Below are 14,747 nucleotides of genomic sequence, written 5' to 3'. Positions count from 1 at the left end.
ATGATCTGTTCCAGCCTGTCAGATACCACAAACCCTTTCGTTTACTGTACATCTGGTAAATGGTTTAGGTCGATCCTGACTTTAAGAGTCTTCTAAAGTAATTTGATAAAGATGTCTAAGCATACTTGTGTTAAATTGTTTGTTTGTTGACTTTTGTGGAATGATTCTGATTATTTCACTTTTGTCTAATGTTTGAATTGTTGTTTTATTTGCATGGATTATGAGAAAAAATCCCCTACACCCGGGATTGTTAACACAGTAAAGTATAGAAAGAAAAAAAGAAGAAAAAAAACTGAAATATTTTGCATTTTTACTCAACTATAAATCTTTGAATTCTACAATAGCCTGTACTGAAATTAGTGATTTCAGGAAAAGGAGGACAAATACTGTGAGAGTTCTTATGTAATTGATTCATGAGTAAACACTGCAAAGTTTGATTGTTGAATTTCCATATTTAAAAATAACGCCACATATTTAAAATGCAGCAACAGAGAAAAACAAGAAGCTTACATTTCACCTTGCTGCTTTTATTTACTAGATATATTTTGTCAAGACTAAGAAATAGTTGTATAATAATGACACACTATGATCAGCTATGGCACTGTAACAGAAGAAGAAACAGACGACAATGAAGCAATGAGTCCAGAAATTACAGAACCATGTAACACAATCTTATTTTGTCAGAAAACACCCTCAACAGAATAATAACAAAAGGAAGGAAGATTAAATTATATGAAGTATTCCTTAAGTTTGCATTTTACCTTATTTTGTGGTACACTCACCTATACAAATTAATTTGTATGCTATTAAAAAATCCTAACTAACATCATTTGGTAAAATCAAATACGATTACTGCTGTTCCTTTGGTGTTCTATTGGAATAATGGGAAAGTGGTACTGTAGTGTTATCAATTACTGGGTCAGTCATATATCCATTAAAATAGTTACGTACATACCTATATATAATTGATTTTAGTTATGTTTACATATTCACACTATCAGTCTATATTATACTAGATGCTACATGAACTTTAAGACAAGGCTTTTTTCAAAGACAATCATCCAGAAAACAGACTCAAAACAAGATACTTACAATCCAGAGCACAGTTGTTTATGTATCAGATAACTTAAAGGAGTATTCCATTTAAAAAAAAAAAGACTGAGAAGGAGGGACGTCTGGGATAACTAAACTGACTATTTTTTTACAATAATGTTAGAATAAGATGGTAAAAAGCAGTCAAAATGCTGTTCTAACCACTATTTATTTATATGTTTTAACATCACACTAATTCACTATATCAAGAAAATTATACTGTACTTTTGTATCACTTTTCTGTGAAACAAGCAATCTCTGCACAGTTGAAAAGTCAACACTTAGTAATAAACGTGCTCATGTTCCTGTTGTATCTCTCTCATTACAATGATGATGAAGAAGATGATATTATGCTCCTTGTGCCTACAGCTGCTTGTATGCATGATCTTAAACAATATTAATAGTCAAGCTAAGTGCTGTTGTTTTGTGATGTTTGAGTATATTGTCCTTCACTGCCTTTCTGAGACATATTTATGTGGGGCAGCAATTGGATACAAGAAAAAAAGCAAAAAAAAAAATATATATACATATAGGAGTATGTGATTCAGGTACTGTACTTATTTATTTTTAACTTATTTTAAATTTTTTAAATTAATCATTGAATAAACATTTTGTTTGTATTGATTTAATATATAGTGGAAAGAAAAATGATAAAATTAATAATTCCTTCAAGTAGGTTAAACTGGTGTCATGGTATTAAGACAATTTGCTAATAATTTACAATTGTAAACAAACAATCACTTGCAAATATTTTTACCATTTACTGTATTTTGACCTCTGCACACCCAGAAATGCATGTAAAAAGTAAAAAGAAGTTATTCTGCATGAATGTTTTAAGAAAACTAATATTTGAGCATATGTTTGTAATTCTACCTCAGGATTTGTTTACTGCTGATAAATGAACTTTTCTAAACAACATGCATCTAATTGTATACCTCTAAAATTAATTAAAAGACATACATATTACTTTTAAACAAGCATAGCATTTGAAATAAAATAACTTATTTATTGTAAGTATTCTAATTTAGTTATTTAAATAATTAGGTTAAAAATGATATTGTGTACTTGATGCACTGTATGATAAGGTGGGCATATGCCCTCTGTGTTAAACAGGGTATATTTAGCAATCCCAAATCATATGACAAATTTCATGGAGTTGTGGCTCATGTAAAATAAAAATAAAATCAAAACAAAAAGAAAAGGACAACAGTGAACACTGGCAATTAGGAGAAAATAGAGATAAAAATGTAAATACATACGAGAAAACAGAAGAAAACAGTTGTTGAGTCGTTATCTGCTTTTTTTCATGTAAATCCATGTCTAAATTGATTTCCTACATTATCAACTTCATACTGAATGTTCATTATTTCCATTAGTATTATGTCAACATTCAATAGCCCACTGTTTCATTTATCAGTAGCATTATTTTTAATTTCCTCAACTGCCTCCTCTTATCAGTCACTGCAAACCTTGTTAATTCCTTAAATATCTGAAGTGGCTTGGACAATAAACCAAAAAAAATTACCTTAACTGTTTAACTATGCAAAATTACCAGCAGTTTAAATTTGTGATTGTTTTATATTGTCTTTAATGCATTAAAGACATTATTCATTAAGTACAAGAAGATCTTTCTTTAACATAATAATTTCTACTGCCACCAAAAGAAACCAAACATGATCTTGAGTCTTATAAAATTAACCTCTAAGAAACACCATAATTTTGATCTTTACCCAACATTAGCTTTCCTGAACCACAGTTCAAGTGTTCCTTACCAATCTTACATCAAGGTAAAGAAAGTCATCAATCACTACCAAGGGTAATAACTTATGTAAAAGAAAAATAATAGCCATTAGCTAAAATGATAGCTGGGATTATGAATGATGGATGCAACATAATTAACTTTTACAAGTGAACTGTCGAGAAAAATATGTACAACATAATTTTCAAGTATCTAAGTAAATTAAAAATCTAGTTTCTAAATGATAAATCATACTGTATTCAAAAGTGAGACAAGCAGATTAGATGCAGTATTTCTAAGAGCAAAGACTACTTTATATATTATAATATATAACATATACCATTTATAAGCCTTCTTAGATCTAAGAAGGGTCACAGAGGGTTGAAGCCTATTTCAAAAAGCATAGGGAGCAAAGCAGGAGTAATATCCTGGACAGGGTACCAGTCCATCACAGGGTGAACACACCCACCTACATGCAAATATCAGACACTAGGGCCAATTTAGCATTGTCAATTCAGCTAACTTGCAAGTCTTTGGACTGTGGGAGAAAACCAGAGCACATGAAGGAAACCAATATAGACACAGAGAGAACATGTAAACTCCACACAGGGAATTTGCAGGATGCAAACCTTACTAACCATTACTTCAAGGCTGCAGTGCAAACCATTATACTACCCTGTCCCCTCATAAAATTTATTCTATATACAGTAGTACTTGGAATAGCTAAAGGAACAAGGAAAAGAGGACAGAAAAGAAGATGGTTGGATGATATCCAGGAATAAACTACAATGGATATCCAGTGCAGTACATTTGGCTCAATAGAAGAAAGGACCCTGTTCAAAACAGAATGCTTGCACCATTGGCCCTGACGGTCCATAGGATTATGGGGTGCAAACAAGAAGAAAAATCAATATTCATTGAGAATTTATGATTCATATTCTGTGTACTATATACATAATAAATCAATACATAGAACATTTAAAACCATACTAAAAGTAAAAACTACTAAAGTCATCCCTCCATATGAAACTTTGCCAGAATAAAGTCCTATCCAACAATTATCTTAACCACTAGAATATATACTGGGAGATAATCAGAAAGGTTACAGTTCTCTGAAATATTTGTAAAAGTAATTCCTCACCTTTCAAAGCCTATTTGTCTTATTGATTTCTCCCATACAGAACCTGAAAAAAATGAGAAAAGACAAATCCACATGATGTTATATTAGAAAATATTTTACTGTTCCAAATGAATAATCAATTTATTTCAAGGGCACTTAAAATAAAACTGACAAAAGAGTAAAAATGCATTACTTCCTAAATATATCTGTGCATTCTCTAGTCAAACCTGTATAATCCAGGTTAAGGTGGTGGGGCTAATGCTTATTTCGACAACTGTGAAAAGCAGTCAAAAAAAACCAAACAAACTTGGAAACACCCACATTTACTCATACTAGGTCAATTTAGTGTTACCAATAAATTTGACATACATATTTTTGGTATGAGAGAGGAAACATACAGAATACACCGGGCACCATCCTTTCTCAGTTGTGGCTGTATATGTCCCTGTTAACCTTTTATAATCTTACAACCTTCTCACAGTGTCGGAGTGGGGGTGGGAGTATTCTGTCTTTTTACTTGTAGTATGCAATCTTGAAAGTTATCACAATTGTTTTCCTGTTAATCCCAAAAAAGAAGAGGAGAACATACAATCGCCATATTTAAAAAAAACATATTACCAATCACCTAATAAGGAAATTGGAAAATGGATAAAACATGCCAAAGGAAAAATCAAAAGAATAAATGTTAAAGAAGGACACTCAACATGTACTTTTATCTTGCATATACCAGTCTTGATACATCTTCTTTGTATTAAGTTTTTATACATTTTGGAGCTTCAGTGCAAATGACTCTACTGTTTTTGTTCTTATTTTGGAACTCTGGTTTCCAGTACATTTTTGGTTATTTTTTGCTGTTTTTCCTGTAATGTCCACATAGCCAAAAGCAAACATGGAATAATGGTAAAGCAACTGAAGGCCTATTTTTATAAGAAAAACCAAAAAAAAATAATTCAGCCTAAATGCTCATATGCAAGTATTAAAAGTCAATACAAACATTTGCACCGGATCTTAAAAGGTCAGAAAAAGGGTCCTTATGTTACAAGTTACTGTCCATCCATTAACTGTGAGATGTGAAATGATGTGTCTTTTTACATGTTCTGTGGATTATTCTTTTATGACAGTGAGATAGTAGCTCAGGGCAACTGATGCTATGGGAATGTTCTTAAACATAAATAAAAACACAAAGATAATCAGTATAAAGTCTTTTCCAGGTAATTTAATTTTGTCTGTTCTATTTGAAGATTGGGAAAATAGCACTACACAGATGTAGAGACTTCCTTGAAAATAGATTATATTTATACACTTACTCCAAAATAAGCAGCTTGTCCTTGCTTTAGTTCAACAGGAACTTGGTATTTGACAAATACAACTTTTTGGCCCCCTTCTCTGCTTCTTGCAGTAGTAGGTTCATTATTTTATTTTCAATTTGCAATAAAAATAAGAAAAAAATATCAAGATATTGATAGTTCTGCCTCTAAATTCACTTCACTGCTGCCAAAAAATGAGCATCCCTGTGCCATAATAGAGCATCACTTTATGGTCTACCTGTACTAATTAATAATATAAATCTGCTTTCATGTATTGTATATTTTATAAGGTGACTGAAATACTTATGGCAGTTGTAGGTACACAGACATTCTTGCTATTCATTCTAGGTTTTATAGTTTTTTCTTTTAATTACTAGTATTTGTGTAACAAATAAGTCCAAAGAGATACAGTATGGAGCAATTCACCTAACAACAGTGCAGTGAAAAAGTGACATCCATTCTCTGGCATTCAGCATGACCTATATTTCCATTTTATAAACATGACACCAACTAATAGCGATTACATATCTACTAGCAATCCCACTATTTGAAAGGTTTATTGGAGCACTTCTTGAAACACACAACTATGCAAACATTGAAAGTACAACACAGAGACTTTGGTTGGGATTACAGTGCAGCAGTGGCAGCATTAGAACCTGTAACCTGATCTCAGTTCTTTTAACATTAAATCATAATTCTTCATTGATAAGATGAAGGCAGCAAGGATGTTCATGTTTTATGTGCCTATACCAAAAAACCTATTAATGGCTTCTTGGAATAAGGTGTTTTCACAGGGCAAGATGGTTAAGTTGATCTGAATTTTCCATGTTTCATGTGTCTGTAGATTCTTGCCATTACATAGAAACATGTTAAATAAAATGTATTTGTAATAAGCTAGCACCTAGCTCAGAGTGAGATTTTTCACTTTTTTTAAATATAGAACAGGATAATGTACAGTAGAATTATTAATATTCCAGTTTTTTACAAGTAACTCCCAAATACTTTTTATGTTATTAAATTTGTGTTGCTATCAGGGGTGTGCCAACCAAGACCACAGAGGTGGCAATCCCCCAGGCAGACACATGGTCCAGTCCCATCCTCCGGAAATGACCATCTATCTGCCACAGCCACTTATTATTTGGGTGTCGCCTTTGCTTGGTCCAGCCGCTCAGGTCCTCAATAATGAGGATCCTGTGAGCCGGATCACCCTCGGGGAATTATGCACATGGTTGTAGTGCCGTAACTGATGCTCCCTCACAATGCAAGTATTCTGGACACTCTAACACTCTGGACTTCGTGAGCAACCGCTCATTCGACACAAAGTCAAACAAGCAGTTCCCAAGGATTCTCACAGTAATGAATGTTAAAAGCTGACAAAGCTGTTTTGTTATGATGGCAGGTTATTCTTACAGGCGTCTGTCATAAGACAGGGTGCAGTAAGCTGACCTAGGACAATTTCTTCTTTAGGAACACGTCTGTTAGACACAGGAAAGGTGACCTTTCCTTCTTTAGGGTCCATCTTACATGTACACAAAACAGAAAAAGATGGTCCATTTGTGTAATAAAATGAAATGCTTAGGTAAACAATATTATACTTTTTGATAAGTAAGGGGAAGAGGAAGTGGGAGGGAGAAAATATAAAGAAGGGAACTTTGCTCTTCTGCCTTGAAACACATGAATCCATATACTCACCGGTGCCTGAATAAAGACTGATTGATTGAAATATTCCTGTCCTCCTTGGGGCTTCTTCCACAGAAAGAGTCCTGTCTTCGTCTTAGTACACCGGATAGCACCCATGTCTCGCAACCGTATAGCAAGACAAGAAGCACCAGGAATCTAAAGACTTGGACCTCCATCCTTTTGCATAGATATTGGGAGCACCACACACCCCTTTTCAGTGTATCATGATCCCCATGCTCTCCCAATCAATCTACTGATTTTATTTGAATAGTTACCAGAGTCACGAATGTTGCTGCCGAGGTAAGTAAACCTCTCAACAAGGTCAACATTCTCTCTGCGGACAGTCACACTGCTGACAGCTGTGTCCAAGAGGTAATTAAAGGCCTGGATCTTAGTTTGTATCCAGGACACTCGAAAGCCCTGACTCTCAACTCCTCACTCAGTCTCTTGAGAGCCCAGATTAGAGCCTCCATTGACTCCACGAAGAATATAGCATTGTCAATAAAGTCAAAATTAATTAATCTTTCTACATCAACAGATACCCTACAGCCACTAGACCCCAAGACCTTGCCCAAGACACAGTCCATGCAAGCACTGCACAGAGCAGGAACAAGAACACACCGTTGATGATTCCCAGAATCAACTGGGAAAAACACACAGGTTCTGCCTCCACTCTGCACAGCACTTACAGCACCAGTGTACAGGCCTGTCATGAAAACCAGCAACCTTGAGGGGATCCTGCAAAGTCTCAGGATGTCTCACAAGGCATCTCAATCAACTAATTCCTACACTTTACAAAAATCGTTAAAGGCGGCAAAGAAACTCTGCCGATATTTGCATTTGCACTCTATGAGAACCCTAAATGCAAGGATGTGGTTGATGGTTGACTTCTTAGGCGGAAAACCAGACTGCTCTGCTTGCTAGTAGGTGAGCAAGAGATCACGGATTCTATTGAGGATGACCCAAGCAAGGACTTTACCTGGCACCAAGAGCAGTGTTATTCCCCTGTAGTTGCCACAATCCAGGCAATCACCTGTCCCTTTCCAGATAGTAACGATAAGTCCCATTTTTCAGTCAGTTGGGATGATGCCCATCTCCCAAATAGAAGCAAAGATTGCTTGCAATGTCAAGAGTAAAGCCAGGAGGTTAACACAGATCCCTGCAGCCTTCCCTACCGTCAGCTGGTTCAGCACCTGTGCAATCTCAGTGAGATTGGGTGGTTCGCAGCTAACTGGATAATTAGCCTCAAGAACCGTGGACCCAGAAATACCCAACATCCTAGCCGGAGGATCAACTTTAAACAGCACATACTGCTGTGTGGACATTTTTGGCATGCAGGGATTGGGAGACTACACAAGGTTGAAGGAAAGCTGAACAGAGCCAAGTACATATATATCCTTAATTAATTATCCAGAGTGCTCTAGCCCTCAGACTGTGCTGAATGTTCACCTTTCAAAAGGAGTTTGGCTCTAAGCAAAAAGCAAAGTGGGAGTGACTTAGGGACAACTCTGGGAATGTCTTTGAGTTGCCAAATCAGAGTCCAAACTTGAACCCTTAACACCTCTAGAGAGACCTGAAAATATCTGTCCAACAATTTTCTCCATCCAACCTGACAGAGGATGTCAGGATCTACATGGATGAATGGCAGAAAATTTTAAAATCTAGGTGTACAAAATTTGTTGCCTCAAATCCAAGAACACTCCAAGATGGAATTGTTACCAAAGGGACTTCAACTAGGTACTGAGTAGACAGTCTGAATAACTGTATCAATGTAATATTTCAGTTTTTTATTTTTAATATACCTGGGAAAAATTCTAAAATCCTGTTTTTGCTTTTGTGTCTAAGGTATTTAGTGTCACTTGATGTCTGAAATCTGAATCTGAAATATGTGAAGGGATCTAAGTACTTTCTAAATCCACTGTAAACAAAAGGCCTTGAAAATACTGCAGAAACAAGTAAGCAGTACAATTTAACAAAAAAAAATCAGCCTTAGTGACATATTCCTTTACAATACAGGGCTACTAACTTGTTTATCAAGTATAAAGTCATGAGAACCTGAAGATGTGATCAACAAGAGCAGCGAGTACAAAACAGGAATCAGCCTAGAATGGTATATTATAAATTGTACAGCACACTCGTACACACATATACATTGGCATGATTAACTGCCACCAGTTAACAGCATGCCATTGGACTATGGGAAGAAGCTAAACTCAACACAGAAGGCAATTAAGACAAGCAACAACAATACACAAAGTACCAACCTGGCAGTTCTTAGCTGTGTACAATGTTATTCAATAAAAATACCTAAGCCTATATTTATCAAATGAAGTTACCTACAAATTAATTTTTTTTAAATAAAAAATAATAACTACCACTTATTCACAATAACCATCTGTGCTGGGAAGGAAAGATGACAGAAGTCTGGAAGACATCTCCCACTTACTGTTTATTGTACTAAATTAAGGATGTATTTGCAGATACAAAATTTATAGCTTAGAACTTCTGTTAGTGACATCTAGTTTGATTCACAAATCACAGTTTAATCCCATTAAAACAGACATGAGCAGACATGAACTCTATAATATATTTACTCATCTACTTTTTCTAACACTGAGCAGCAGTACTGCTGATTAGTCACATTGGTATAAACCAACCCTTAGCAGGACACACTCACTCATTCACTCACACCTAGCCAGTTTTAAATTACCAGTGAACTGAGCATGTACATTATGAAAGAAAAACATGCAAACTGGAGATATACTGCAAACAGTCCAGGAGATGAATCCTTAAGCTATGAGTACTATTTATCACACAACTGTAGCACTTAAATAACCTAAAGTATTAAGAGTACAATTTTAAGAATGCATAAACATGAATTCAGTTCATTGCATTTGTATATAGAGCCTTGGGTTACTAAAATAACGCAAAAACCAAAGAATCGTGGTCAACACTCATCTCCAGGGATTCTGTAGATAAAATTGATTTTACAAAGTAATATTGGATTACACAATTAATTACTGTAAAAAATCTTTTGGAATGGGTTCAAATTTTAAGATTAAAAAAGGAAAAATCATTATCAATACACCAGCCCATCAGAACAAAACCCTTAGATGGAAATTTAATTTAAACTTCAAAGGCCATATTCCATTATAGAGTAAACAGGAAGAATGTCTTGGTTCTTTTTCCTGCAGTAAATATCTGAAAGAGTAGTACAAATGCGCCTCTATAGGACAGGTGACAAACTGCATGTAGCAATGTGTTGGGAGTAAATGCAGATTTTATGAAGTTCAAGATGCAAAAGCAACAATGGCCCTAATTAACCTTCTTAAAACAAGGTACCCATTACATATCTCATCGTTGCAGAAGAAGATCATAAGATGGTGCCATGGCTGTACATTTTCTGTATATACTGCTTGATTTGTTGGTGAGTTTACAACCTACTGAATTATGTTAAAATACTAAAAAGGAAAGCTGCTTTATGCAAAAACAAATAATTTTGCCAGTCATTGGTCTTTTTTAAAACACATGGAAATATGCAGTACTGGTAAAACAGTACACCAAATCAGCATCTGGCTATACTATTAGTACATAAATTAGGAAACTCTGAATCTCTCTTAAACTTACACAAATTTTAACAGCTGCCACCTCATTGTTTTTCCTGTATACTTCAACCTTATTTAAACATCATTTGTTGTAACTGAATTATAACCACAACCATGATAAAATTAAAAAAGATATATAAGATGACAACGTTGCTGTGCATAAAAGGCAACCTGTTTGATTTTAGAAGTAGTAACTGTGATTCTTACAAGCAACCATCTGAAAAGGAGATTACAGTATATGAAATTTCAATCAGTGTTCATCTAAAACCAAAAACATCATATTTTGCATTAAGGGGCTGGGCTAGGACTGTTATTTATTTTAGTGGACATTATACATTTAGTGGACAGAGAAATAGTCATCTGAAGATTGTTATATACAACAAAAAAGCATAAAACAAATATGCTTGAGAGTGGGAACTAATGTCACAATGTGGAGAAAATTATAATTTAATTTTGTTTATCTGACATCCAACGTTATTCCTAATACAAAATATCTTTCAGTCTCGAATTAGTTTTTCAGGTTTTTTTCATTATTTTCTAATTTCTTTGTACTTTAGCAACTAGCTTGTGGCTTCACCAGTGGCAAAATGTGACCCCATGTACATTATATACCAATTTCAGAATAGTGTATACTGTAACTATTACACACTGATCAAATAAATAATAAACTGTTAGATTAGCGAGAGGTTGTACAAACAAATTAAAAACACAACATTCTGGCTATTTAGCCTTCATATAGTGGAGATGTTTTGTCTCTAGCATTCATTTTATTATTGCTGCATTGAAGTAAACTTTTTCCTAATTAACTGTTGTTTTCAAAGTATACTAATAAAAATATGCATGTACATATGTTATTAGGGATGGCACAGTGGTTAATACTGCTGCCTTACAGATCCAGCATTCTGCAGTGGAGTCTGCACATTCACACATCACTAAAGACTTGTAACTGGTGACTCTAAATTGATTCCAGGTGCAAGTGAGTGTGGATGTGTGTCCTGCAATGTAGTGGAACCCTGTTGTGACCTGTCTTGAACACAGAACTGTTATATTAGGCTGCTTTCCTGATACCTGGACTAAACTGGGAAAACAGTTTGAGAATGTATGAATGTACGTATTTATGTACAAGGACCGGAAAATGGCACAATGATTAGCACTGCTGCCTTACACTTCCATAATTCAGAGTTTTAATCATAGTGTAGTCACTGCCTATATGGAGTTTGCACATTCTCCCCAGTTCTGCATGGGGTTTTCTCTGGATAGCCCACTTTCTTCCACAATCACAAGGACACATAGGTCAGGTTTGTGTACCTAGTGGTGGGTATATGGATGAGTTGGCCCTGAGTTGGAGTGGTGTCCTGTACTGGGTTGGTTCCTGCCAAACATCCAGTGGTGCCAAGTTAGGCTACAGTGCCCACGGCCCAGAAATGGCTTAAGCTGCTTGATGAATTGATATTTTCTTCTAGCTTAACTTTTAATTAGTCTAACAAGCAGGTTCAGAATATATATGGGTGGGCAATCAAAAAAATTTAATAAATGAAATACTAAACATGGAAACCTCACCTTTTTTGGACCGTACTGCTGATATGGTTGTGAATTGAGTATAATTTCATTGCATAGTAAAATTAAAGAAGAAAAACACCTGGGCCCTTTTTTATAACACTGTGCATAGAATTCACACTAAAACATAGCGCATGGACAAAAGTAGAAACGTGCATATGCACAAAAAAATTCAGATGTACAAAACCGTACATAAGCCAACTTCCAGGCACTTCTGCTCCATAAATTCCGGTCTCTGTGAAATGTAGCGCATGTGCACACGTCTGCTGCCCCACCTAGATTCCTCCCAGAATTATGCCCCTTTGAATATGTAAATCAATATAAATAGCCCCTTGCGCTCAGCATTTTGTGAAAAGACATTGGCTAAAGCATGGGTAAAATAGAATCTCAGCAAATGTGAAGTGGAGGCAAGGTAAAACATGCTATTTGTTCCATCCATCCATTATCCAGCCCGCTATATCCTAATTACAGGGTCACAGGGGCCTGCTGGAGTCAATCCCAGCCAACACAGGGCGCAAGGCAGGAAACAAGCCCTGGAAAAGGGTGCCACCCCACTACAGGGCACACACAAACACACCCACACACCAAGCACACACTAGGGACAATTTAGAATCACCAATTCACCTAACCTGAATGTCTTTGGACTGTGGGAGGAAACCGGAGTACCCGGAGGAAACCCACGCAGACACGGGGAGAACATGCAAACTCCATGCAGGGAGGACCCAGGAAGTGAACACGTGTCTCCTAACTGCGAGGCAGCAACACTACCCACTGCGCCTCCGTGCCGCCCCATGCTATTTGTTGGTTTAAGCAAATTCAGAAATGTGGCACAGTGCCCGAAATAAAAAAAAAGTGGTCAGATATCAAAGTTGCCTTGAAAAGGCGGGTCATAGTCCATCATCTGAGTGTCAAACGGAAGCATATTAGGGTACAGAGAAAAGAAAAAAAAATAGGGACACAGTGAAGAAAAAAAGCTCAAAATGTTGAACTTAATTTCAAAATTTCCACGTTAATCTCGTAGTTTGTCATTAAAGTAGAAAATCTTAAACTTCATATTAAAATCGATGTTTAATTTACTAGTTTCTCAAATCCCATCTTAACTAAATTAGCACACTATATGCTTTGTATTTTATGTGTTCTATGTATGTGAATCACTAAGTGCTTCTAAATCCGGCTTTCTCTTTCGTAGACAGGAGCACGCAGGCACTGATCTCCACACAGAATAAATTACATTCATGATATTACCAATATCTGAACATTTCAGAATACTAAGATGTATGCTTGATATCATTTTCATGATGAAATGCATTAAAGCATGTATTAAACATGGGGGCATGGTGGCGCAGTGGTAGTGATGAGCTGGCACCCCATTAAGGGATTGTTCTTGCCTCTCCCCTCCAGGGATTGTTCCTGCCTCCCACAAAATGCTTGCTGAAATACTTTATTGCAGCAGTTTAGTGTCTGTCAAACGTACCAACCCCCAAAGTCCTGTCCTGTCCTATTGTGTTTCTGCCACACAATAAGCTCTGCAATAAATTTAAAACCAGCTGTAAGCTGCAACAATTCTTCAAAACTTTTAAGGAACATTGAAATATCTTTGTAATACATGTTTAATTATTCCATCCATTTATCCTTCCAGGGTTGCTCCTATCCCCTCACTGTTGTGCCACTGTGCCCCCTCATATTTAATTGTTAACAGCATACACTATTTAAATGAAGTTATCAATTTATCCATATAATGTAATATACATACTTTATTGCATCTCATTTTAAAAATAATATCAAGTATATATCATAGTATTCTAACAGGTCATAGCTCCAAAAGGATAGCGTTTCGAAATCTAAATCTACTTAAAAGCCAGTATGGAAAATAAAAATCTATGTATTAGCATAAAAGTAATTAACAGCTTCTGAAGCATCTGAAGCATTAGATTTAACTTAAAATAGACATGTTAAGTAAATAAGATATGTCAAGCAAATAGTTAAATAAAAAACAGTCATATTGCATTTCTAGTTAGGCTTGAAGCAAAACTGCCAATTTTGGGAAAGGAAGGACAGAATAAGAAGAGAATGACGCACAGAAACTATCAGGGACAAAAGAAGGGGGAATAAGAACACCTGTTGTTTGAAGGCTAGGAACATACCAATGACATAATACAGAAAATGGTCATGGTAAGCACGTGAGAAGCCAGCTGGAATAGTGAGCCAGCAGAAACAGCAAAGGTATTGCTACAAACGAGGTCAAGATGATGTTATATATAAAAAAAAATAAAATTAGTATATTCATGTATTAGCAAAAATAAATATAGAAAAATATATTAGCATTAACCTTAGTGTAGAAATTAAAGCAAGTCATGCATGACAAGCAAATGATTAAATAAAGGTACATGCCATATTTCTTTTTAATTAAAGCTTAGTTTTGGCCATTACTATAAAATAGCTTGAAAGCCAAGGAAGGGGAAATGAGAAGAGAATGCCCAAAAATGGAAGAAGGGAACATCTGCCCGGCCGAAGCCAATCATAATAAGCAAAACAGAAAATAAAGATGGACAATAGACAGTAAAAATACCAGTGGCCGGCTGCAGAAGGAAATCAGGAGATAATAATGGTTCCCATGAGAACTTAAAGTATCGGCTGGACAGGTGCAG

At 35.6% G+C, this 14,747-nt stretch overlaps 1 protein-coding gene across 4 annotated transcripts in view; it reads right to left on the bottom strand.

The window, feature by feature from the left end:
• The window catches only part of LOC120530341 (piezo-type mechanosensitive ion channel component 2), a 559,538-nt gene that overhangs the window by 241,240 nt on the left and 303,551 nt on the right, over positions 1–14,747 (bottom strand). For all 4 annotated transcript variants that reach the window (XM_039754759.1, XM_039754756.1, XM_039754758.1 and 1 more), the window contains exon 4: positions 3,972–4,014. In XM_039754759.1, the coding sequence (XP_039610693.1) occupies positions 3,972–4,014 (43 nt within the window). The remainder of the gene's footprint in view (positions 1–3,971; positions 4,015–14,747) is intronic.

Source organism: Polypterus senegalus, chromosome 5, assembly GCF_016835505.1.
Source record: "Polypterus senegalus isolate Bchr_013 chromosome 5, ASM1683550v1, whole genome shotgun sequence".
NCBI classification, from domain to species: domain Eukaryota; kingdom Metazoa; phylum Chordata; class Cladistia; order Polypteriformes; family Polypteridae; genus Polypterus; species Polypterus senegalus.
This window is presented reverse-complemented; position numbering and strand designations above follow the sequence as displayed.